Consider the following 27,590-nt stretch of genomic DNA (forward strand, 5'->3'; position numbering starts at 1 on the left):
CTCCCTGTATTCCCCTCCCTGCGGGGCCCCCCCCCCATCTATTTCTAGGTAACCCTTACCTAATTTCTGTTCCTCCTAATTATGTGTCCTTTTGTGACTGGCTTCTTTTTCTTTCACTTAGCATAATGTTTTCGAGGTTTATCCATGTAGCATATGTTACTATTCTTTCTTATTGCTGAATAAGAAATAACAAATAACAACTGCCAGACAGGCACTCTGTGATTTTGTCTGTCTTTTTGATTACAGCTGTCTTAGTGGGTGTAAAGCGGTATTTCATTATGGTTTTGATTTGCATTTCCCTGAGAGGTAGTGGTATTGAGCATTTTTTCATGGGATTATGAGTTATTTGTTGTTATTTGTTATTTATTTCATCGTATGATAATAAACCACATTTTGTTTATTCATTAGTTGGTGGACATGTGGATTCATCAGCTGGTGGATATGTGGATTGTTCCCACCTTTTGGATATTATGAAGAATGGTACTGTGGACATTCATGTATAGGTTTTTCTGTGGACTTACGTTTTTATTTCTCTTGGATATACAGGAGTAGAATTTCTATGTCATATGGTAACTCTAACCTTTGAGGAGCTGCAAATTGTTTTTCAAAGTGGCTACATATTCTCACCACTACACTATGAGGGTTCTGATTTCTCCACATCCTCGCCTACACTTGATTTTGTCTTTTCTTTTTTCTTCAAGTTTTATTTATTTAAGTAACCTCTGTACCCTACATGGAGCTTGAACTCATGACCCTGAGATCAAGGGTTGCGTGCTCTTTTGATTGTGCCAGACAGGCATTCTGTGATTTTGTCTGTCTTTTTGATTACAGCTGTCTTAGTGCGTGTGAAGTGGTATTTCATAATTGTTTTGATTTGCATTTCCCTGAGAGGTGTTGGTATTGAGCATTTTTTCATGGGCTTATGAGTTATTTTTTGTATAGCATCTTTAGAGGATGTCTACTCAGATTTTTCCCCATTTTAAAATTAGTTATTCAGTAATTTTATTAAGTATAGTATATTGTAGACAGTTTTCGTAAATACAATTTTATTGGACAGTCACACTCATTTGTTTGCATTTTTGTCCATGGCTGCTCCTGTGCTACAATAGCAGAGTTGACTAGTTGTGACCCAGACAGTGTGGTCTGCAAAGCCTAAAAAAAATTGCCGTTTGGCTCATTAGAAAACAAGTTTTCTGACTCTTGAATTAGTTTTGTAGTCATTAAAATATTTAGGAAGCATTGTTAAACTAATAGGAAATACATTAGAGTAAAAATTATTCAACATAGTGTATGATTTTAGCCATGTAAGAAAACCATAAATATGCACGCATAGCAAAGAGACTGATGGGAAATACACTAAAATATTAACTGATCTTTGGATTGTGGATTATGGCTGATTAAGGCTGATGCTGAAAATTAAAAGAAGGAAATTACATTTGGGGCACCTCAGTGGCTCAGTCAGTTAAGTGTCTGACTGGCTCAGGTCATGTCACAGTTAGTGGGTTCAAGGCCTGTGTCGGGCTCTGTGCTGACAGCTCAGAGCCTGTAGCCCGCTTCAGATTCTGTGTCTCCCTCTCTCTCTGCCCCTCCCCTACTCGTGTTCTGTCTCTCTGTGTCTCTCAAAAATAAATAAATATTAAAAAACAAAAAGAAAAAGGAAGGAAAGAAATTACATTTTACAGAATGAGACTGTATTATTTTTATAGCCAGAGACCGAAGATAGAAACATTTGGTAATGAGCAATAAAGATATCTAGGATGGCAGCCACATCCCTTTATTTCTTTGGGAAGTAATCTGGAAACTAATGCTCAAAATAGTGTTTTTATATGTGATTAAATAGTAACTAAACAAATTCTTCTTGATGGAGGTCCATTTATGACTTGTATGACTTGTTTTTCCCTACAGAATTTTGATATATTTTACAGTCGGGTCTAGGAATGTTTCATTTGTCAGGTACATCTTGTTAGAAAAGCTTGTTTATTTTAATATTTTAATACTTAACCTTATATCTAAGAGGATGCACACTTAGCCCTAGGTTATTTCTTTTCCTTTCCTACAGCTTGATTAAGGCTTCCATCACTGTGTTCTTTATACTCACCCTCTAAAATAGCTGAGTGTGTGCCTCATGTGTGTTTCTCTAAGTTGTTCATTGTATTCTGAGATCTGTGTCCTTTAGAACATCTGGATCTTTAATCTCTTTGAAGCATTGGGCACAGGATGTAGAATTGAACATCTTATGTGGTGTTAGAGTTCACTAAATATAATTTCCCTTAATATGGTTACATAAAACTGCATGCCTAAATTTTTTTTCCATTTTTTTTAGTTTTCTTATAACTTTTAAGAGTCAGGAGGTTTTGTGTTATTAAGGCACAGTAAATAAAACACTAAATGGAAAATTAAGAATCCTGATTTATTTATTTTTAATTAAAAAAATTTTTTTAAATGTTCATTTATTCTTGAGAATACAGTGGGTGGGTTCCCCCCGTCGGGCTCAGTGCTGACAGTGTGGAGCCTGGGGCCTGGTTCAGGTTCTGTGTCTCCCTCTCTGTCTGCTGTTCCCTGCTTGTGCTCACTCTCACTCTCAAAAATAAATAAACTTTTTAAAAAAATTAAAAAAACTAAAGCCTTGATCTCGCTAACTGTATGATCTAGAAGAAGTAATTGAAGTCTGGCTCTATAATGGTGGGACTTGTAATTATTTCAGATCCCTTGAAATTCTAAAATACTAAGACTTCCTTGGTCAGGTTGTACTGGTGTCGGTTTGTTTTTATTTTTCCAGTGATACCTCATCCTCAAAACATGCACTCACATACTCTGTCATACCTTACATTTTGGATACCATTTGGGGAGTTACTTTTTATAGTGTCTAATGTTGCTAATGAAATTTAATTTACTTAGGGATTAAAGCGCTCCTCTAGTCTGTTGTTTTACTAGTAGGAGGTCTTAGAGTAGAATGATAATAAAGTTTGTTTATACTTTTTATTATGTTTGTATGTGGTTAGGAAGAATGCTTGACTTTAGACATAAAAGACATTTAGTGGACTAATCTTTTCTCGATGGTTAACTCTTGTATCATTGAAAATTAAAAAAAATTTATCCAAATTATTTATGGCTGTTATTCTTTATAGAATGGTGAAAACAATACATTTGTCGTTTTAGAAGTCTAAGTTTTGTGAAGTGTAAATATTCCTCCCGTGGTTGATTTTAAGCTATTGGCAGGCAGTCACTGAACATGGAACTAGAAAAGGAATGTGCACATTTGGCTCTCCCACTTTCTTTTTTTTCCCTTGCTGGGAAAAGGTGCTTCCAATGAAGGGAGCAGACAGATTTGTAATGATGAAGCAGTGAGACTTGTTTCCTTGTGTGGTTGATGATTAAGTTCTTTTATATGTATTTGAGGATTATGGTAAAGAGTAATAGTAAATTTAATGTAAATTCAGTAATGTGAAAAAAAGTTTCATTATTTTATTCATATCCTTATAATTAGATTTTTAAAGTAGATTTTCAAAGGGAAACAAAGGTGCTCTGGAGAGATGGTTACGGTCACATGTATTTATGACTAAGTTGAGATGGCATGAAGGGTAATTCTTTTAATGGATTTAGAAGCAAGTTTACAGTTCTGTGCCTTAAAAACCTGCTCAAATTCAATTTCAGGCTGAAGCTTTGGACACTGTAACAAAGTAGTCCTTCAAGGGCTCCTGAAGGCTGGAAACAAGTTAAGGTTTATGTTAAAGTATGTATCCTTTCTGATAGTGAATTACGAGGGGGAAGTTACTGCCTGATTCAGTGGCTCAAGAAGGGATTCTTCTTTAACAGGCCACCTAAAAGGTGGCCTTTGGATCAGTTGATCCACTAAAAGGTGTCTTTGGATCAGTTGATCAAAAGCCCTCTACTGCAGTAAAACATTTTTCAAAATCTCCTCTAAGATTCTTGCTTAAAATCTACCCAGGAAAAAGTAGGAATTTTACTACAGTAAAGATTTTTTTCAAATGCCCATTTTTTTAAAATAGAAGGTAAAAGAGATGATATAGGAGATTAATACATATTATTATAATTTTATGTGATTGTTTATTATATTGCTTTGTTAATATACCTTTAAAAAGCCTTCAGATATGTACATGTATGTGTGTGTATATATACATATACACTTAAACACGTACACACTATGCAGTATTCAGTGCCATTCTTACTGTATTCAAATAGGGTCTTAGTAGTTATTTCTGAAAAAAAATGTGGCATCAGGAACACAACATTTATTACAGGATTTTGTGTGTGTGTGTGTGTGTGTGTGTGTGTGTGTGTGTGAGAAAATCAGTTTTTACTTTTATCCCTTTGACATAAAAGACCATTTCCAGGAAAGTATTCTGCCACGGATGTGAAGATTGCCTTTACTACCCAACAGCCACCCCGTCTTTAGTCAGGCACCTCTACCGCATGATGACCCTTACATATACCATGCTTATTCCCTCCTTTTGCACATTCCTATATCCTGTCTTTCTCCCATTTCAATACCACTCATTCATTAAGATTTGTTTTAAATGTAGCTTCTTTATTTAATCTGTTTAAATTATAGCATAACACTTCACCTCTACTTTTGTGTGTAGTTATTGTCAGTAAAATTTTCAGCTAATTTTGGTATGTTTCCAATTCTGTACTGCTGTGGTAGCAATTCTCTTAACTTATTTCAGTTAACCAGTATTCTCTATTCCCTTTGTAAGACATACAGATTTATGCCCTTAGCATTAAAGCTAGGTGCAAAGACCACTTTCTGGTATTTATGTCCGCTCCTGTTCCCATCTTTTGAGTTTTAGGTTTCTCAAAAGTATGCTTGGCCTCCAGAATATCTGGTCCACTTGGTCTGTGTTGTGAGCTGAACATGTGTGATTTAGAGGAGAAAGATAACCAAATATGTTAAAAAAGAAAGTTGTATTTGTCCAGATGTGTGTATCCCAGTTAAGCTTATTATAATCATCATTTAATTTACTCCTATATAGTTGGAAAAACTATGAGAATGGCAAGGTAGTTTCTATGAAAACTGCCTTTTGCATTGGATTTTACTCAAAGCTAGGTGTTAAATGGATTATAGTTGAATCAGGTGTGCACAAGACAAGTAATGAAATATTGGTGGAAAATCTTTTTTTTTTAATTTTTAAAAAAATATTTATTTACTCTTGAGACAGAGACAGAGCATGAGCAGGGGGAGGGGCAGAGAGAGAGGGAGACACAGAATCCAAAGCAGGCTCCAGGCTCTGAGCTGTCAGCACAGAGCCCAACGCAGGGCTTGAACTCACTGACTGTGAGGTCATGACCTGAAGCTGAAGTCGGATGCTTATCTGACTGAGCCTCCCAGGAGCCCCAGAAATATTGGTGGAAAATCTTGAAAGACTCTGCATCCAGATTTGTTCACAAATGTCTTTAGTTATACTCTTTAAAAGGAATTGGGCACCAAACTGTTGCATTGTAGGAACGTTTTATTAAAGACAAAAGCCACATTGATATATCACTTAGCAAAACCTTGGTCAAATATAGGGTCTTCATTTTATGTTGAAAGTTTATATGATTTACGTTAAAATGAAATATATTTATGACTCCTTTTGGTCAGATATTTTCATTTTCTTACCAGTTACCAGTTTTCCATGTCCTGTGTGTGTGTGTGTGTGTGTGTGTGTGTTGTACATGCTTGGATGCGTATTCAGGTTATATAATCATGGACTCTTAAAACTCTTCAGTCCTTAGAGAAAACAAACCCTGGGAAGTGATGTGGCTTGCTGAATTTCACAACTAACGTAATGGTGCTCTTTTACAGAAATAGTTACTTGATTTTGGTGTGTTTTTTTGCATTACTGATGATGAGCTGTACACTGCTTAGCATAGATGGAACCAGTGATGTAATTTATATAATCTCATTTGTCAGCCCCCATATTTGGGATATTCATTGTCTTGTTTTGGTATTAGCATTAAGTAACTTTAGGATTTAGAAAGGCAAGAAGAACTTCTCACTTTGTGTCCTATTTCAGAACTTAAATAGGGAACTGTCATGTGTGCCTCATGTTGTCTCTCTTGGGACACTTGTCAACAGTGTTTTGACCCTGAAAGAGGAATCCATAAATCAGTATGCGTCGAGTGCCTCCTGTGTTCAACACACTGTTTAGCTATGGGAGATACCCTTGTGAATAAAAGGAACACAGAATAAAACAGACAAAGTCTCTGGCTTCCTGAGGTCTTTATCTCAGCAATTAAATTAATCTCTAGCAGTTGAATTATTTCACTGTAGGTTGTAAGTGCTATAAAAAGTGGAAAATTTGGTGCTTTGACATTGTATCACTGCAGATCCATACCTAGTCTGAAGAAATAAGGCAGAAAGGGAGAAGAGTGAGGGTCAGGGAAGGCTGCCAAGTGAAATTGACTTTTTAGATGAACTCTAAAGTAAGTGGGAATTGTCAAATGAATGTGAGGGAGAGAAGTGAAATGTGTGGAGGGTGGGTGGGGGTGAACAAACTTGGCAGAGGGATCAGCGTATCTACAGGCTTTGAAATAAGACAGGACGTATTTGAGTTTGAGAAATGGAAAGAGCCCGTGAGTCAGCAGAACAGAAAGGAAGTAAGAGGGTGGAACAGATGGTGATGAGGAAGTAAGCAGGGTCATCCTGGGTATGCACGTTCTTAGAGAAAGTGTTCAAGCTTAGCCCTAAGATCCATGGGGAGTTATCGAAGGGGTTTTGAATCTCTTATCTTGTACTATCATATTTGTATTTTTAAAAAGATCGCTCTGGCTGCTGTATGGATCCAGAATGATGGGGATACAAAGGTGGTAGACATGGGAAACCGTTTAAAATAAAGGCCAGGAATAGAATGCTGCCGTAGGAATGGAGATAAAGACATGCAAATATATGTTCAGAGAGGTACACTTGATGGTTTGGTTTTTGCTCTTATACTTTAGTAAAACTTCATTACTTGTTTGCATTTCTAGTTAACTTTCTTAATTTTTGCAACTATTTTGCCAAGATATGACAGAAAGGCTTTAGCGGCCTGCTGTAAATTTTAGAATCTCAGGGTAGGTTTGACTATATCACTTATACCCTTGGTAATATAGGCAATAATTCTCTCCTTATTTAAATTCAAGAAATGAAAGCTTATAATAGTAATAAAATGAATTTTATTTTATTGTGTAATAATCCAAGTGTTTTTATTAGAATAAGAATCATGTGGAGGAATAGTTTAAACAAAGTGAAAAGAGCCTTGACTTGTAGATATAATTTAAGAATAATTGATACTAAGAGCTCTAATAGAAAACTACATGTGGATCAATAGAAGGAAGTGTGGCTGTCACAGAAATTGAATGATTTTTTTTTTTAATTTTTTTTTTCAACGTTTATTTATTTTGGGGACAGAGAGAGACAGAGCATGAACGGGGAAGGGGCAGAGAGAGAGGGAGACACAGAATGGGAAGCAGGCTCCAGGCTCTGAGCCATCAGCCCAGAGCCCGATGCGGGGCTCGAACTCACGGACCGCGAGATCGTGACCTGGCTGAAGTCGGACGCTTAACCGACTGTGCCACCCAGGCGCCCCAGAAATTGAATGATTTTTAATTGGTTTTTATATTCATGTCCCATTTTTACCTATTACATAATTTTAGAAAGTACGTTACTATCTTCAGAATATTTCCATAAGTTTTAAAAGATAAATAGTACTAGAAATTTTTAGTAGATGTTTTCCTAATTTACAAAGGGAAGCAGTGTATTCGTCTTCTATCTTCCTAACCTAGAAGAGTTCTTTTGAGTTGAGATTAACATTAAATTTGCACATACTCAGTGGAAGTGAGTTAAGCGAGGAGAAAATAGTGATCTTAGAGATATAGAATACTGTGTTCCCTGTTTTTTTCATCCTCAACATATTTATCTTTTAAGGTAGAAATCCCTATTTTAAATTTAAAACAAATTTTATGTACTTGAATTGCTTATTTTCACTTATTTTGAGTGTTGCTGTCTGTAATGAGTTGAGATGAGTTGAGAACACCTTCTAAAATTAGTAAATTGGAATGGCTGAATGGCTCAGTTGATTGAGCATCTGCCTCTCGAATTCACCTTAGGTCATGTTCTCAGGGTAGTGAGATTGAGCCCTGTGCTGGGTTCTGCATTGAGCATGGAGCCTGCTTGAGATTCTCTCTTTCTCTCATTCTGCCCTTCTGCTCATGCTCTCACTCTTTCTCAAATAATATTAAGAAAATTTTAAATTAGTAAATTGTATTTTGTTTGCAAAATTCAGCAAAATATATCAATTGCATTGTACCATGAAATGTAACAGATATAATATGAAAGTTTACATATTCAGCTTCTAAATTTGTTAGAATGAACCTTGTATCGATTAAATGAGTAATGACCTATACCAACTGATTTCTATTATAAAATTTTGAGGTATGGATGATTTTTTATAAATAACTCAAGCAAAGGTTGAGTTATTTATATGCTTATACAGATTGTGATTCTTTTTCTATTTATTTATTTATTTATTTATTTATTTGTTTGTTTTTAAAGTTGATTTGTTTTGAAAGGGGGGAGTGGCAGAAAGAGAAGGAGAGAGAGAATCCCAAGCAGTCTCCTCACTGTCAGTGTGAAGCCCCATGCGGGGCTCAAACTCACGAACCGTGAGATCATGACTTGAGCCGAAACCAAGAGTCAGATGCTTAACCTACTGAGCCACCCAAGCGCCCTTTTTTCTTTTTTAAATAAGAATAAAGAAAACTCTAGAGACTCCTAGATTTAAATTTTATTTTTAAATTGAGGCTGAGTATTGTTATTACATGTAGTATATGGTTATATACTATGGCTCGTACAGTACTCTAAATAATGTTAACCCCTTCTCACATCCCTGAGTGCAGGTTACCTTTTTAATGTTAATTTGTTTTTGTGTTCATGTACTTAAAGTTTACTTTTTCTTCCCATGTATGTATCAGAATTATGGTTGTTCATTTAAAAAAATACTGTATTAATAACTTCTGTTTTTATTTGAAAACAAGCTTCCTTTACAGTCCTCAATGCCATTGCCACCTTTAAGATTTCTCCAGAAGTGCAACAATAATCAAGTTAATTTCTTCATTAGCTTCTTTATTACATATATTTGGGTAAATAACATAATGAATTATAGTTTACTTTTTCTTTGCTCTTCTCTCACCCAGCATCTTCATGAGTAGATTCTTTCTTTTATCTACTTGGCTTGTTTCAAAAAAAGGTGAATTAGGGGCGCCTGGGTGGCGCAGTCGGTTAAGCGTCCGACTTCAGCCAGGTCACGATCTCACGGTCCGTGAGTTCGAGCCCCGCGTCAGGCTCTGGGCTGATGGCTCGGAGCCTGGAGCCTGTTTCCGATTCTGTGTCTCCCTCTCTCTCTGCCCCTCGCCCGTTCATGCTCTGTCTCTCTCTGTCCCAAAAATAAATAAACGTTGAAAAAAAATTTAAAATAGAGTACTAGGTAGCTTAATAAAATTAGTAATCCTCTTTTTCATGGATAGTGACTTTTTATATCATTCTTTAAACTATTTCTGTGGGACTGTATTTCAAATGATCAAGTTTTTAAGTGCTAGTATCTGCAAATGGAAATCAGCCTCCTACTGACGGTATTTGGTTCAGAACTTGGGCTGTATGATTAAGGCGAAGAATGTGGAGAATTCAGTAAGGGTTCAGAAGGAATCGAGAAATGTCTCAAATGCTCTTTTAAAAGCAAGCAAAAACATTCTGAATCCCTAATTTATTCTTACATGTGGGGTGAGAAATTACATGATATACCTGTTGTCAGACTCATTTCAGATGTAACTGGAAAAACTATTTTTCTATTTATTTTACGTACTTAGAAAGTATTTTTAAGCTGTGGCAGATAAAATATTTCAAATAATATTGTTCAAAGACCTAATCAAGTAGATTTGTTATACCTTGGGTCTTGTGAAAAGGAGGGCTAAGATGTAATAGTAATTAACTGAACAAAATCTCATTATAAATAAATTCAGTCTCTGTGATGATCATGTTGTCTGTTAGTCATTAAAATGAATTTATACTTTCTGATTAAAACATTTATATAATGTGTTTTTCATAAGGTCAAAAGAAATAGACTGGCAACCTTATTTTACTACACGCATTGTAGATGATTTTGGCACACACCTACGAGTATTCAGAAAGGCTCAACAGAAGATAACAGAGAAAGATGATCAAGCAAAAGGTAATATGTTTATTGCCTTTGAAAATTAGGACTTTAAAATCTGTTTTTCTTTATTATTCTGCATTTCTTGAATTGTTCTTTTCTTTGTCCAGGTACAGCAGAAGATCTTGTGGATACCTTCTTTGAAGTTGAAGTTGAAATGGAGAAGGATGTTTGCCGTGATCTAGTGTGCACTTCTCCCAAAGATGAAGAAGGTTTTCTTTTCAATTTAAGTCTTTGGAGAACAGTGTGCAGAATGGTTAGAGACAAGTTAGCAGAACAACGAATAGAAGGGTAAAAGGTGAAATTATTTTTACAGGAAAGGTAGCATAGTGTAGACACTGTCACTTTTCATTGTATTTTTTTTTTAACTATTAAAAGTAGTTTCCAGATTATTTTTTTTAAAGTCATCTTTAAAATTTGAAGATTAGATTAGAGATTACCTCTCTTTTAAAATATAGCAAGCACATTTTATGATTGTATATTCACTTTTTATGATCTGTAGTAGATTATCTTCTCCTTGAGTTTATCATTTCTACTTCAAGAGTACACTGTTACCCTAAAATATTTTCTAAAAGAATGAGTATAATTTCAGATAAAATTTATGGAGTTGAATGGACTTGTACTTTCTTTGTCAGAGGTTAGACTAGATAAGTTTTAGCTGAAGATGTCTTTTTTTAGTTTTATAGCCACTGAGAAAGAGTCAAAAAGAGTCTTTGCTACTTGACACATTTTTTGTTGTTGTTAACAGGATCGGCTGTATAATTACATTTCCAGGAAATGTTAGCATATGAACAACTACAGAAAAGCGATTGTAGTTGTGGAAACTGTTTTCTTTGACTTCTACAATGTGCTCAACTTTTTGTTTTCCTCTTGTATCCTTTTTTCTTCTTTCCTTTTTATATTTATTGTGCAATGCAATTTTTAATTGCCATTTCCTTAGCACTGACCTGAAATAATAACCAAATAGAAGAAATAGAGTGATGTGCGTAGATTGAGCCCTCATAAATTAGTAACGTAGAAGAGCATAACTTTTTCTTTTGTTATTATCTGACAGAATAGTGGAAGTTCTTTCTTTGAAAGAAGAATTGCAGGTATATTTTAAAATATGCAAGAAGCTTTTACGTATACAAGGTAATTTGTAGAAGTGTAGAATACACGGTACAGCTAAAACTGTTTTGGGGAAAACACTTTTATAATTGAAGTTTCTCAATGATTCAAAAATAGGGTAAAACTGAGCAGAATAAAAAAAATATTAGTTTGATTAATGAATAGTTACTGTTTGGAGAATAATGAAAAAACTTTAATGAATACTACATGGACTAATTAATTATTGAAATAATAAACTTGTATAATCAGCCACTTATTTCTGCCTTTTTGTGTTTTTTTTAATCAAGAGTAGGTGGAGATTTTATATTTTCTAATGTAACGGCCACCTTTTTCATTTCTAGGATTCCTAAGGGATCTGTGTGAGGTCTTACTATATTTATTGCTACCTCCTGGAGATTTCCAGAACAAGATCATGCGATACTTTGTCAGGGTAAGTGTAAACTCCTATTAAATAAATGTCTGAAGAAACTTAGAGTAATAATTTTCAAAATATTTGGTCTCAGGACCGTGTGAAACTCTTAAAACTCATTGAGGACCCTAAAGAGTTTTTGTTTACATGGGTTTTTGTTTACAGATTTATCTATCAATATTTACTGTATCTTAAGTTAAAACTAAGAAATTTTGAAACACAAGAATGCACAAGCACACATTCCATTAGTTAATTGATGTATCATCACACCATCATGTTCGTTTCTGAAAATAACACTGTGTGTTTGTCTCCCTCCATCCCTCAGAGGTCTCTGGACAACACTTAGACAAACTCCCTTAGAGTCAGATACTGGGATTTTGGGTTATAACAAGGACGTGTTTTAGATTTTATTTAATATAGCTTTACCTATAAACTTACTGGAATGAGGCTAATTAAAATAATACTTCTGGATAGAAACTTAAAAAAAACCCAGACAGTTAAGATTCTGCTTCTTATAATTAGAAAATGATTAAGTGGGATGAGAACAGTAGTTTTGGAATTTTTATGTCCTGTATGTAAACATTTGGAGTAAAATTCCAAATATGGATATAAAGGAATAATATTTTGGTTTTGGCTGCTGGTTATGATTGAGATATGCTAGCTAGCTACAACTATTATGCTGGTTGAATGGATAAAATGAAAGCTTCTAATTTATATGAAAAGGAAAGCTTAGAATCTTTTTAGTCTATCATCCAGCAAAATAGATACTGATTGCTGAGGTGTGCTTTTATGCTTATATATTATTATTTAAGCAATACCACACAATTTCTTAGTACCTACCTAAGTTGAGGTCAGTGTCCTTCTCAAGTAGGGTAGTGGTACTGTGAATTAGGTAGAAAATGATTGGTTTTAATAGGAAATGTCTGATAGATGATGTATTGTTAAGACCAATTATTTGGGCTAGTCATTATCACGGGTGGTAAAATACCTGACAGGTCAATCGCTAGATTTCACAACTGCCACTGAAGGAAGATACTGGTAGTCAGTTATAGCACTCATTCACAGAATCTTTGTCTTCCTGGTACATTAGACAGCCACTGCTAGGCAGTGTCTCAGCTACTTCCTTACGGTTGACAATCTTTTCCCTCTTGAAATTCTGTCTTGTCTCGGGTTCCATGTCATTGCTCTCTTGATTTTTCTCTTCGCTTGGTCTCTTTTTTAGTCCTTTTTAGATGCTTTAACTCCTCTTATATCTAACTTTTAAATACTTAAGTTCTTAATCCTAAGCCCTCTTCTTACCCATTCCTATGCCTTTAAAATCCATCCAAGTGCTAATGACTTTCAAATTTATATCTTGGTACAGACTTCACTTATGAGTCCCAGGCTACTGTGACCTGCTGCCCACTGAAGTCACCATTCGATTGACCTTTTAAACTTCAAATGTCCAAAATGGGTATCTTACTCTTGTTTCCATGTCCTCTCTTGCCTTTTAAGTCTTTTCTCCATCCTAGCCAATGCCATGACCATCAAGTAAATTTTTCACATCTTGAGTTCTTCCAGAGATTTGCAAGGCCATGAGTGATGTGGCCTTGTTTACCTCTCTGGCCTTTGTGCCATGCAGTCACTGTATTCCAGTGATACTGATTTCTCCAAAAGTGCCATTTTCTCCCTACCATAGGGCCATCTTATACTCTTTTTTGTCTTCTCAGAATGGTTCCCCTTATTTTCTTGGGTAAATTGTCTACATCTTTCATATCTCACCTTCTCAGAAATGCCTCCCCTGACCACCCAATCTAAACTTCCCTCATAATTCCCTATTACCATACGTAAGTAAACAGTTACTTTCCTTCATAGCATTTGCCATATTTAATATTATAACTGAGTTGTTGTGTTTATTTACTTGCTGCCTCTTTCTGCCAGTAGTACTGTGAGCCCCATAAGGACAGAGGACATATCTGTATCATCATTATGTACTTAATGGCTATCATCACACCTGGCACATAGCAGATACCCAGTCAGGAGAATTAGTTTTAGTAAGAGGAAACCTATTTGCCCTTCTTGCTGCTGTGGTGTACATGCTACTTTAGCTTCTTGAAGATTAAACTGACTTTTAGGAGATGTGAGTGAAGATGTGCCTTATTACATGAGGTTATATTTTAAATAAGTAGGATTGTTTAAAAAGCAAATATATTTTGCTATAGATTGCTCTTTTAGACCATTATTTCATTTCTTTATGTTTGAATAATTATAGGGTACTATATTCAGCAAATCAGTTTTTTCTTTTTTTCTTTCAACTTGATGGTTGATCAGTTTTCTTTTGTTGGTAATTCAGGTTTTCCCCAAAGATGCTTTTGATCAGATTAAATAACAGATTAAAGAGTTGTTACTTATTTCCTTTATAGGGATCCTTTATATGGATTGTACAAATCACAGAACTTGACTGCAATAATTGCTATTTAGTCATGTCTGCTTTCTTTCCATTACCATGTTTTATTTAAAGATTCATGGCCTCAGTGACTTTGTAGCTTTTAAGCCTTCATATTGGACAGCTGGCGCTTCTGTCAAAGTAGAAATTATAAGGAAAAGGCTACCTATTTTGGAATGTTTAGAGCTTTCACTAGAACCTGTATAGGAATTGTTGAGTCATAGGATTACATCTTGACTAACCAGACCCTTTCATGAGGCAAATTAGAAGATCAAAATAATTTTCTAAGACAGATTGACAGATTGCATTGACTAATAAGAATCACTAGATCTATTCAAAATTCTTTCCCACATGTGTTTTTTTCTTATTTTGCAAAGAAACTTACAAAAAACTTGGTTTTATTTATGCATTTTCTTCTTACATAGTACATTTAAAAATTTGAGCATATGAGTTCACCTGGGTGGCTCAGTCGGTTGGGCGGCCGACTACAAGCTCAGGTCATGATCTCGTGGTGTGTGAGTTCGAGCCCCGCGTCAGGCTCTGTGGTGACAGCTCAGAGCCTGGAGCCTGTTTCCAATTTTGTGTCTCCCTCTTTCTCTGCCCCTTCCCTGCTTGCTCTTTCAAAAATAGCAAACATTAAAATTTGAGCATATGTGGCCAGAGACATAACTTGAAGGAATGAATTATATAAATATAATTTTTAAAATTTGGAGGCTGAAGCTAATCTTGAAAGAATGAACAATTACTTCTAATTTAAGACTGTAAGATGTCTTAAAAGATGCTTGAAAAAGTTATTGGACCTGCCCCACATTGGGCATAGAGATGACTTTAAAAAAAAAAAAAAAGATGTGCCTAGCTGGTTCACTTGGTAGATTATACCACTCTAGATCTCAGGGTTGTGAGTTTGAGCCCCACTTTGGGTGTAGAGATTACATTTAAAAAATGTAAAGAAAAGAAAGGAATTATAAAACAGAAAGTTATTGGAACCTTCATGGATGCCTTTTGGAAATGTTAATTCATCCTTAGGTAATAGTTGTCAGAGACTTGCACAGCTTACAAGAAGTAGAATGTATATAAGATAACTCACTGAAGGAAAATAAAGTGAAGGCTACCTTTATGAACTTATTATACTGGAAAATGAACCAGATAAGTTAGAGATCTTGGTAAAAGGAATAAATAAATTGGTCCTTTAATTAGAGAAGTCAAACATCCTGTTAAACTGACATTTATTTAGCCTTTCCAGTATTCTTAAGAAATGGTGTTTTATAAATTTAGATATCACATGCGTAAAAGGATAAAGATTAATAATGGGTGAAAATATGATATAAATAGGATCAGCACTAAATTCTTAATTTGCTTTATTTCCATTCCTTTAATATTTATCAAATGCCTGCCATGTTTAAGACAATGACCTTGAGTAAATATTTTTGAAGATAGATAAATCAGTAGATCAACTAATAAACGTCACTTATATACAGAAGGTTCCTGGATATTTGCGGTGTTTCAGAGAAGTAGAAGATAACACAATTACATGGGGAATGATAAGTGATAAATGCCATAAATTCAGGGCACGAGTGTATCTTAAACATGTAAGTAAAAAAGTGTTCAGCTGGAATGATCAGGGTTTAATTTGATTGGATTTCATTCTGTAGTCAAGGGCAGGATTTTAATAGGTTGCAGAGTAAACAGTTGTAAAGAATGAGAAGATATAGTCTAGAGAAAGATGAATAATTATATTACCATATTATTTTTTTATTTTCTCTTAGGAAAAATTTCAAACACAGAAGTATAGAGAATAATGCAGTAGACATTTATGTACCAACTACCAAAATTTAACCACTGTTAATGTTTTGCTATAGTTGCTCTTTTCCTCCCTTGAAGGTAACCACTATTTTACAATTGGTGTGTATCTTTTCCTATTATCCTTCATTTTTATTCTTTTAATTAGATGTAGGAATTCATAGACACTTGGTGCCATGGTTTGCCTTCTAAAACTTGACATAAATGCTAACATACTAGAGATACCCTTCTGCTTTTTTCTACTCAACTCTAGATGTCATTGTGGAGATACAGCCAAGTTGATACAGGTAGCTTTATCTCATTTATTTTAACTGAGGTGTATTAGGTCATCTTTTTTTAAGATGTGTTGATTATCAAGTTTTACATGTGTCATATCTTTCTTAAGTAACAGCATTATGTTATTTACATTATGCTATTGATTTGAGAAGTATATTAAGTTAAATTTGCTTTTTTTTACATTTTTGGTGCAGGAAATCCTTGCACGAGGAGTTCTTCTTCCATTAATAAATCAACTCAGTGATCCTGATTATATTAATCAATATATCATATGGATGGTATGTACTTTCTACAATTACAACTCTGTTTTTAAAGCATTTTTTTTTAAATTTAGAAATAATATTGGGGGATCAGGATGATAAAGCAATAATTTATTGAATAAATTAGGTAAAAATATATTTATAGATAATCTTTATGTTTCTGGTATTTCTGGTTGCTCATAGGTTGAATGTGCTAGACAAATTCATTGTAAGAAGTTTGTTGATATGATAATCCTCTCACAATTTTGGTATTGTTACCACTTATTTAAATTTAAAAAAAGGATGTTTTCCTGACGGAGCGTATAGATTATGAGTACTTTTAAAAGCTGCTATTTGGTTTCAAACACGGCTGTGGTCTGAACTACTTAAATATATGTACTTTATGTTTTATACTATATAGTGGAGGAAAATGGGGTAGGAAACCTGGACTGAGAATGGGAGCCTGTGTGTTTTAGGTTTGTTTCTGTAAGTTGCTTAGTGTGTATATAAGTAGCTAACTCATAGTTTTCTCATCCTGGCAGACATATCAAAGAGTTAGTGATTATTAAATTTAGTAGTTATAATTATTTTTGTGTGATTATATATGGCTTTCCTCAATAAATTCATGGTCAAGGAAGTACTGTAAATGGGGTATTGCTGGGAATACTTTGATAAATACTTCTAGATCTTTGATTCATTTTCTTGAATTGGAATTTTTCCAGTAACTCAGTCTAGTTTTCGTAGGAGAGAGTTACTTTATTTATTGTTCTTTGTTTCCAGTAGCCATTATCAAACTAGCCATTGTCAAACTATGGAGGTCACACAACTTGATTCTTCTTTTCCTTTATCCTACTAGGCTCTACCAAAAGCTTTAAAAATATGTATATCTGTCTAATTAAAATTTTTACAAATACGTATCCTCTGGTTAGGAATTCTACTCTGAAATTTATTCTAAAGTAGTAATAAGTTTGAAACAAAGGCCATTAATGGCCGTTGCTTATAATACTGAAAACTTGAAAGCTTTTTAAGTGTTCTACATAGAGGATTGTGTAATTATGGCATATTGACACAGTAGAATATTTTGCAGCCATTAAAAAGAATGATGATGGTAGTGTATCTTGAATATGAAAACATGTTTATATTTTTAAGTTGAAAAGGATAACTAAAAGTGATGTGTGTTTGTAGATAATGCTTTTTAAAAACAAATATGTAAATATTTATTAATGATTGTATAATTCTGATAGTGTATATACTGATTGAAATGTTAATAGAAAGGTAGGATTATGATAGTTTTAATTTTTCTCTTTTGTTTATATATTTCATTTTATATGGAATATTGGGTATATAACAAAAAAGTAATGTTTTAAGAAATAGGAAAATACAGGTAAAATTTAAAAACATTTAAGTAATAAAATAAGGGTGAAAGGTATTAAAACATTTTATTATAACACCAGAAAATGGATGTTTTATGCTGTATAATCTTACCTGTGTTACAGAAAAGGGTGCATGTTCACCAGAATGTTATCTCTCACTCATGGGATTAGGAAATATTTTTATTCCTATTTATATTTTTCTTTAGCTTTCAATTTTTCTTTTACTGACCTTGTATTAACTGTATAATTAATTGTATGGTGAAAACATTTTGGGGGAGAGATTTAACATATAGATAGTCTAAAAAGAATTCAAAACACCAAATTTTTACTTGTTCTTCCCACACTTGGGCTTGTACTATTGTGTATGATGCTTGTGTTTTTTTTGCTATTTAATGAACAGGAATTGATCACTATTTTACTTGCAACACAATATCAGAAAATATATTTAAAAGAGAAGAGTTTATCAATAAAGGATCTCTAGCCTACTTGTGGTCGGGTTTACAGTCTTTTGACATTTGTGTGGAAAACCTTGTATACATAGGTATTATAGACATTAAAATAAGCTCAGTTCTTAGTTCAGTTCACTTCTATCAACTTAGTGTACAGTTCATTTCTATTTGAAAGGAAAAGTTTAGAGCAGTTTATTATTTGTTTATTTATTTTTGAAAGAGAGGGCACAAGTGAGTGAGGGCCAGAGAGAGAGAGAGACAGGGAGAGAGAAAACTCCATGAGGCAGAGAGAAAGAGAGAGAGAGGGAGAGAAGTGGGGCTCACCTGAAGCAGGGCTCAAGCTCACCTGATGGGGGATCTCGAATTCAAAAACCATGAGAGAATGACCTGAGCCAAAGTCCAGTGCCTAACCACGTGAGCCACCCAGGCACCCCCAACAGCAAGCAGTTTAGTAGTAACATATTTTCTCTCTGTATAAAATGTTAGTGTTGCCCAACAGTATTTTTTTTTTAATTTTTTAAAATTTATTTTGAGAGAGGCAGAGAGGGAGAGCGAGAATCCTAAGCAGGCTCCCTGCTGTGAGCACAGAACCCTACTCAGGGCTGGAGCTCACAACCTTGAGATCATGACCTGGGCAGAAACCAAGAGTCTGAAGCTTAACTGGAAGCTTAACCCACTGAACCACCCAGGCACCCCACCCCACAGTTTTAAGTCATTTCTAAAAATAGTATGGGTGAATTTGCATTATTCATCTCTGAGTATGTATTTTTTTTAATACAAACTAATTAAGGATAAGTCTTATCTTTTACTGTGGAATAGATTACTTAATTGGCTCATATTCTTATCTCTAGAGCAGATGAATGGACAGCTGTTAATTTGTTTCTTAATGTATTCTTAGAAAAATCAAGACTTTAATAACCTACCTTTTTTTTAATCACTCAAGTAAAATTTACGTGAAGTAAAAGAAATTGCCAAGTGGTCTTCCGAAGTTGTGTTCTAATTTTGCACTTTGGTAGTACCATTTGAGAGTTTTTGTGTCTCCACTTTCTGGTCAACATTTGGCATTGTCGTTTTGTTGTGGTTAACTTGCATATCTAAATGATATTTGAGCATCTTTTCATACACTTACTGGCCAGTTTTTCCTTAGTTCTGAACTTAAACAATCACTAGTTTTTTGACCTCTTTGGAGAATGGGTAATATCTCAAGTCTGCTACCTTTTCATAGATCCCCTTATTGCTTTACTTAAATTTTATTGGCAGTCACAGTGGTTAGTCACTTCATAATATCCTTGACTACTTTTTCTCCCTCTATCTTTGTTATTTGCTTGGTGCAACCACACTCTGGTTAAATTCAGCTCTACTGTCCACCCCATTCCTGTTCTTAAACAGCACGTGGCTAGAGAAAAAGACAAAATGACAGAGTTATTTATGTCATCACATTGATTCTGTGTAATTTAGGTCACAGAATGTTACTTTTCTCTTTAAAACCCTCCAGTAACTTTTCATTCCGCTCAGAGTAAAAGCCACAACACATATTGTACGCTGCCCCATGTGCCTTCCATTGCCACTAATCTCGTCTTCTACTCCTCTGCCTCTTCCCGGGACCATGAGTACAGAGGTTTTCATTTTGTTTTCTTATACGCACTGGAATAAACACTTGCTGTAAGGTTCTGCCTAGCACATGGTAGGCACTGAAGATTCCTTTTTTCCTTAATAAGTCCCCCTCGCACATATTGTTTGAACTTTTTTTATAGATCCGTGATTCTAATTGCAACTATGAGGCCTTTATGAACATTATTAAATTGAGTGACAATATTGGAGAGCTAGAAGCAGTCAGAGATAAGGCAGTAGAAGAATTACAATATCTTCGATCTCTAGATACGGTTGGTGATGGTAAGTCATTTAAGTATGAAAATGTCTTCTTTAATCATTACTATATCTCTAAATAAAACTTTAATTTGCCTAAGTGTCATTTTATGCTATTTTTTACCTTAACTGCATCTAAATCTTTATTATGTTAACATGTGCTAAGAATAAAAGCATTATAATTTCCTGAATGTGAGGCAATTAATACTGTAAGTCTCTAAAAATAATTGGCATGGTTTAACTTTAATTAAATAATTTCACCATAAAATTTCAGATTATTTCTCTTATTGTTTGCTCTGTTCATTGGTTATTATGTTAAAGTAAGTGCATGTTTAAAGTATTTCATAAATAACATTACCGATTTCTAGCTCACAATCAATTTGTTTGTTTTTAGATATCAACACTATCAAAAATCAAATAAATAGCTTATTATTTGTAAAAAAAGTATGTGACTCAAGAATACAGCGGTTACAGTCAGGCAAAGTAAGTACTTTCTAATTAATGTTTAGTTACAAGTACTTTAAATTCATTTAAATATCTAGCAAATAACAAGAATTGGGATATTAACCAGTGTAGCCCTCCACAAAAGGCCTTGCAGAAAACTTTTTGGATACGCTGTATTATCCTATATTAAATGAAGCTAAAGAGATTAAAAACTTCCTGAATAATGCTACAGTAATTAAATGTTTTTTATTTATTCATCTATTCATTTGCTATTCAAAATTCAACCTTTACATAATTTTATACAGTGGGCACCATTTTAGATGGATGTAATAGACAAAATCTCTCTCTTCGTTGAACTTAACATTTTAGTTGCAGAATCAAAAAATAAACCACTAAGTAAATTAATATATAATGCTAAAAAATGTACAATATGAAAAATAACAAGTAAAGCAAACTAGAGGGATAGAGAATGTATAAGACTGTTTTAGATAGATGCTGACTGATTTGGTGACATGTGAGCATAGAGAAATCTGATAGATTAATGAGAAAGTCCTGAGAATTTTTGTCTTTTATTGATCTTTCAGGCAAAGATAAAAGCATATACAAAGGTCCTGAGATAGGAAAGTGTTTGCTGAGTTAGAGCAGGTCAGTATGGCTGGTATAGAATGAATGAGAAGGGATTATATTAGGAATGAAACTGGAGAGGAACCTTGGGGGTTAGATCATATATAGTTTTATCTGCCATGCAAAATTATTTCAAAATTCTCATTATGACGGGAACCCATTGGAGATTTGTTCTGGCGACTGACATGATCTGACTTACGAGTTAAAATGACTACTTTGACTCTTGGTGATGATTAGATTGTGGTGGAGTTGCGGGGGACAAGAATGGAGACTGACAGATCATTTAGGAGACTACTGCTTTAGTCAAGTAAGAGATGTCTACAGAGGTTGTGAGAAGTAATTGAAGACTGGATATAGTACTGACAGATTTACTAAGAGATTAAATATGGAGTGAGAGAAAAAAAAGGACTCAAGGAGGATTCCTAGAATTTTTGGCCTGAGCAACTGCATGAAAAATGTTGCTATTTACATTTATAAAATGGATAATACAGGGAAGAGGAGTTTTGGCAGAGAGAATTAAATTTTCATGTTTTAGTTTGAGATCCCTGTTAAACAGTCAAGTCAACCCACTAATTGGTAAACTTTGTAGTTCAAGGGAATGGTCAGTGATGGCCTAAACTTTGAGGATCCTCAGGATTATTAGACAGTTATTTAAAGTTGAGACTGGATGGATGAGGTTTCTTACAAGAGTGAAGGTGAGTAAGAAGATACCAAAGACTTAGTTCAGTGGCACTATAGTTACTAGAGTTTAAGACAAAGTGGAAGATCTAGCTAAAGAAACAGCTAAGTCGCTGATGAAATTAAAGCAAAGCCTGGGAGTGTGATATTCCAGAAGCCAAGCATAGAAAGTTTTTAAAGAAGTGAGAGATCACATATTTCAAAGGCTGCTAATAAGTTGAGTAAGATGAAGACTCAGAATTGGCCATTAGATTTGCCACCAGGGGAATATTGGTGATCTGATCATAGCATTTTGGAGTAGTGGAGAGAAACTGTAAGTGAAACCAGTCCAGGAGAAAATGGGAAAAGATGAATTAGAAATAGTGATTATAGGCAGCTGTTTGGAGGAGTTTTGCCCTGCAGAGGAGCAGAGAAATGGGGCTTTAAAACAGAAAAAAAGCAGTTTTTACTACTTTTAGTTTTTAGGGTAGTCAGGGTTTTTTTGGCTGATTTTCTATTTTGGAAATTTATTGTGACTCTCTGGGCTTGTAATTTTGCAGTGTATTTAAATTTATTAAGGAACAGAAGACTAATTTTTGTAAATCTTGGTTTAGTTTGCTGGATTAATTATAACTGACCTTACTTGAGGCCACATTTGTCATATACCTGAGTATATGTGTATGTATGACTGTTCTAGTTAAGTGTTATTTTAAAATTATATACCCGTGCAAATTCAGAATGGAAGAATGGTATGATTTCACTTATGGTTAGTTTACCTTATCTAGACCTTAGAGTTAGTGATCCTTCATCATCATTATTTAAAGTCCATTTGTTGGGACACCTTTTGATAGCAAATCCTTTTAAAATTTAGATGTCTTGTTTGAAGCTCGTCATTTCTATTTTGAATATCAAGCTTCACCTTTTTAGGAGTGCAGGTCATACAGTAGTTTTTCTTTGAAAGAAAAATCAGAATCCCCACCGAGGTGAAGTTTTTTAACCGTACTACCCATCTTGAAGTCTTAGAAGGCCCTTTATCGTTTTTATTACTAATAAGGTTGCAGTGAATACTCTTCTGCATCCCTTATCTCTGGAGCTGCTTCTGGGAAGGATAAAAAGGGATAGATTTGAAGAAAGAAGATTTAGATAGGAGAAATCATATGCTGGCATTGTGTTACTTTATGCCAAATGTTTTAAGTCACTTATCTGTTTATTATACAGTATTTAAAGAAATTTTTTTGCATTAAATTTTTTTCTGTATTTTATTTTATTGTATTGTATTGTATTGTATTGTATTGTATTGTATTTTATTATTTTTTTAATTTACTTCCAAGTTAGCATATAGTGCAACAGTTATTTCAGGAATAGATTCCTTAATGCCCCTTATCCATTTAGCCCATCCCCCTCCCACAACCCCCAGTAACCCTCTGTTTGTTCTCCATATTGAAGAGTCTTTTATGTTTTGTCCCCTCCCTATTTTTATATTATTTTTGCTTCCCTTCCTTGTGTTCATCTGTTCTGTGCCTTAAACTCCTCATATGAGTGAAGTCATATATTTGTCTTACTCTGACTAATTTTGCTTAGGATAATACCCTCTAGTTCCATCCACATAGTTGCAGATGGCAAGATTTCATTCTTTTTGATTGCCAAGTAATATTCCATTGTGTGTGTGTATTCTTTTTTTTAATTTTTTTTTTTTTTTTTTTGCATGTTGAGTTTGATAAGTTCTTTATATATTTTGGATGCTAACCTTTTATCTGATATGTCTTTTGCAAATGTCTTCTCCCATTCTGTCGGTTGCCTTTTAGTGTTGCTGATTGTTTCTTTTCCTGTGCAGAAGCTTTTTATTTTGATGAGGTTCCAGTAGTTCATTTTTGCTTTTGTTTCCCTTGCCTCTGGAGCCATGTTGATTAAGAAGTTGCTGTGGCCAAGATCAAAGAGGTTTTTGCCTGCTTTCTCCTTGAGGATTTTGATGGCTTCCTATCTTACATTTAGGTCTTTCATCCATTTTGAGTTTGTTTATATGAAGGGAGATACTAAATACAGAGGACATTTTCCCTCCTTTTTTCAAGTTATCTTCTTTCTCCTTTATGTACTACCTATATCTAATTTAATATCCACCCCTACTTAAGGCAGCCTAACTTTCAGAAAAACCTTACTGTCTTTCTTTTTTAAAAAGATGGTTATGAGGGATGAATTTAGGAATACAGACAAACTGATACTTCACTGAAACATCATGGATTTTATGGGAAAAGCTGCAGGCTTTGAAAACAGTCTTTCTTGCCAGCTCTGTGATCATAGGCAGCCTTTCTGATCTTAAGCTTTCTTCTCCAGTAAGTAGGATTGGCAATATTTATCCAATAGGATTGTTGTGGATAATAAAGTAATGTGTATAATGTACCTAGCACTGTGCTTGACATATAGATTCTCTAAATTTTGAACCTATGTTTATTTTTTTATTTTTCATTTTTTTTTCTGTGTGTAGGTAGTTATCTTACTGTGTTACTTTGAAAAATGAATATAATTTACTATTTAGGTAGTGTGAGAAGAACATTTTATATAAAGACTGTAGAGTTTTTGCTCTGTGAGAAGCAAAATGACTCTGAATATTTTCTGTTTTCTCATTGGATAGACCTCAGTCTGTACTTGAGAATGTTGGTATTTATTTATTATTGCACGTCGTGGGTATTCCATACATCCCTTTAGCCCCTAAAATATTTGTTTTCATTTGAAATATGTGTAGAGATCGAGAATATTTGAAATTCCAATAATTTAGAATTATTTTGTATTGAAAGAAATGGATGCTTATCATACTTTTAATGCATATTCACTAAGCAACTTAAAATAACTAGGAAATTCTCCAGGCTTATACTGTGTTGAGAACCTAAATGAATGAGAAGGAAAAAACACTTTATTCCATTTTAGTATAATGTTTTTATATCTATGTAATGATCTTTAACCTAGTGAGTGAATAGATAAAATATTAACTTATATTTACTTTTATTTGTAGGAAATAAATACTGTGAAACTGGCAGCAAACTTTGGGAAACTTTGCACAGTCCCTTTGGACAGCATTCTTGTAGACAATGTTGCACTACAGTTTTTTATGGGTAGGTAAATCCGTCTTACGAAAATAATAAAAGCCCTTGAAATTTTTAGTTAAGTTTATTTTTTATTTTGAGAGTGAGAGCGAGCATGAGTGGGGGAGGGGCAGGGAGAGAGAGGAAGAGAGAGAGAATCCTAAGCAGGCTCCACACTGTCAGCATGGACCCCAGTGTGGGACTCTAACCCACGAACTGTGAGATCATGACCTGAGCTAAAATCAAGAGTCAAACACTTTACTGATTGAGCCACCCGGGTGCCCCACCCCTTGAAATTTTTAATAATTGTAAAGATTACTAAAATTTAAATATCTGAAATTAAGCATGCCAGTTATGTCTTTCCTCCACTCTTCATTTTCTGCAATAGTCCTTTTCTTTGGAAATCATCGAGGTGGAGATTTATTTTGTTTTGAAGGAACGAAATGCTTTGCATAACTTAAATGTGTGTTTGTTAAATTGCTTTTAAAATAAACCCTAGGAGGGGTGCCCGGGTAGCTCATTTGGGTGAGCATCCGACTCTCGATCTCAGCTCAGGTCTTGATCTCAGGGTCATGAGTTCAAGTCTCACATGGGCTCCATGCTGAGTGTGCAGCCTACTTAAAAGAAACAATCAGTGGATTTTAAAAATAAACTCTAGGAGATTCTACTATGAATTTAAGTTAATTAATTTATTTTGAGAAAGAAAGAGAGTGAGCAGGAGAGGGAGAGAGAAAATCCCAAGCAAGTTCTGCACAGTCAACACAGAGCCCGACATGGGGCTCGAGCTCATGAACTGTTAAGATCATGACCTGACCCGAAATCAGGCGTTGGACACTTAACTGACTAAGCCACCCAGGTGCCCCTAAATTGTTTGGGAAAGAGTACTTTATCAGCAGTACACAGTGCTTATAAGTTATTTGTATCTTTCAGTGCATGAATGGGAAAGGGGTTTTTTATATCATTTTAATAAATATAAATATTTAGTAATTTTGATAATATAGTTGATCCTTGAACAACACAAATTTGAGCTCTGCAGATTCACTTTACTTGGATTTTATCCAATAAATACAGTACAGTAATACAAATGTGTTTTTCTAATGACTTGTAATATTTCCTTCTCTAGTTTACTTTATAGTAAGAATATAGCATATGATAAATTTAACATACAAAATGTTATATGTGTTAATTAACTGTTTATATTAATGGTAAGGCTTCCAGTCAAGAGTGGACTACTAGTAGTTATGGTTTGGGGGGAGTCTAAAGTTACACATGGATTTTTGACTGCATGGTGAGTCAGTGCCCCTAACCTCTGCATTGTTCAGGGGTCAACTATACATCAAAATTGCTTTTATCTGGAGGACATTTTCATTAAACTTCCCTGATTCTTCATTTTCATGACCAAAAACATAAATACATGGCTTGTTGAAGATACTAATCCTTATTTTTTAAATTTGTGGAAATATTATTAATAATCTTTATTGAGAACAGAAGCTGAATATTGAAATAATTTATTTCTGATGAAGCCTTCTGTGCAATTATATCCCCTAGAAATTTTATCATGAAAAATGAAATTTAAAAAAAATATATGCTTCATTTTGTGCTTTTTACATAACTGTGGTCTTTTTAGCTTAACAATTTGTGATGTAAGTATTCTTTACCTCAAGCATTTGCCTAACAGTTTGAAGATATAGGGTTTTAAGTATTTGAAACTTTAATCCTTCTTAACTTGTCATATGGTTACATGCACCCAAAAACATGTGACATGAATAACTACATTGTTATGGATTTTGTTTGTTAGATTACATGCAGCAAACTGGAGGTCAAGCACACCTCTTCTTCTGGATGACAGTGGAAGGATACCGAGTTACAGCCCAACAGCAACTAGAAGTTTTATTAAGTCGTCAGAAGGATGGGAAACATCAAACTAACCAAACCAAAGGTCTTCTAAGAGCAGCTGCTGTTGGAATATATGAACAGTATTTATCAGAAAAGGTGGGGATATATTTTTGTTACTGTTTTCTTAACTTCTTTGGTAGCATCTTTAGTAATAATTTTTGTAATATAAATGAATATTCATTACTTATACTAGGCACTGCTGCTTGGAAACAGTGTCTCATTTAAATCTGATAACAGTCTTATTGTATATTATTATCTTCATTTTATAGGTAAAGAAACTCACGTTTAGAAAATTGAATTAACTTTGCCAAGGTCACGCAAATACTAATGATAGAATCAAGATTCAAGGGCACACACTCTAGATTCAAGGACACAAAAGATTGAAAGTAAAAGAATGGAAAAAGATAAACCATGCAAGCAGTAACCAAAACAGAGCTGGAGCGGCTATACTAATATTAGACAATAGATTTTTTTTTTTAATTTTAAAAAAAAAATTTTTTTTTCAACGTTTTTATTTATTTTTGGGACAGAGAGAGACAGAGCATGAACGGGGGAGGGGCAGAGAGAGAGGGAGACACAGAATCGGAAACAGGCTCCAGGCTCCGAGCCATCAGCCCAGAGCCTGATGCGGGGCTCGAACTCACGGACCGCGAGATCGTGACCTGGCTGAAGTCGGACGCTTAACCGACTGCGCCACCTAGGCGCCCCAAGACCATAGATTTTAAGACGAAATTTGTTATTAGAGAAAAGAGGAACATTTT

General features: G+C 34.4%; 1 protein-coding gene across 2 annotated transcripts in view; it reads left to right on the forward strand.

Moving 5' to 3' along the window:
- SNX13 (sorting nexin 13) overlaps positions 1 to 27,590 on the forward strand; it is a 136,634-nt gene that overhangs the window by 57,372 nt on the left and 51,672 nt on the right. The window contains exons 6-14 of one of the 2 annotated variants that reach the window (XM_040472506.1): positions 409 to 480; positions 10,084 to 10,205; positions 10,298 to 10,399; positions 11,636 to 11,724; positions 16,399 to 16,482; positions 20,020 to 20,158; positions 20,526 to 20,614; positions 24,864 to 24,963; positions 26,732 to 26,925. In XM_040472506.1, coding sequence (XP_040328440.1) covers positions 409 to 480; positions 10,084 to 10,205; positions 10,298 to 10,399; positions 11,636 to 11,724; positions 16,399 to 16,482; positions 20,020 to 20,158; positions 20,526 to 20,614; positions 24,864 to 24,963; positions 26,732 to 26,925 — 991 coding nt within the window. The remainder of the gene's footprint in view (positions 1 to 408; positions 481 to 10,083; positions 10,206 to 10,297; positions 10,400 to 11,635; positions 11,725 to 16,398; positions 16,483 to 20,019; positions 20,159 to 20,525; positions 20,615 to 24,863; positions 24,964 to 26,731; positions 26,926 to 27,590) is intronic. The other variant, XM_040472507.1, reaches the window with a different exon arrangement.

The sequence above is a fragment of the Herpailurus yagouaroundi genome, unplaced genomic scaffold (genome assembly GCF_014898765.1).
Source record: "Herpailurus yagouaroundi ecotype Mexico unplaced genomic scaffold, PumYag 100, whole genome shotgun sequence".
Taxonomy (NCBI): Eukaryota; Metazoa; Chordata; class Mammalia; order Carnivora; family Felidae; genus Herpailurus; species Herpailurus yagouaroundi.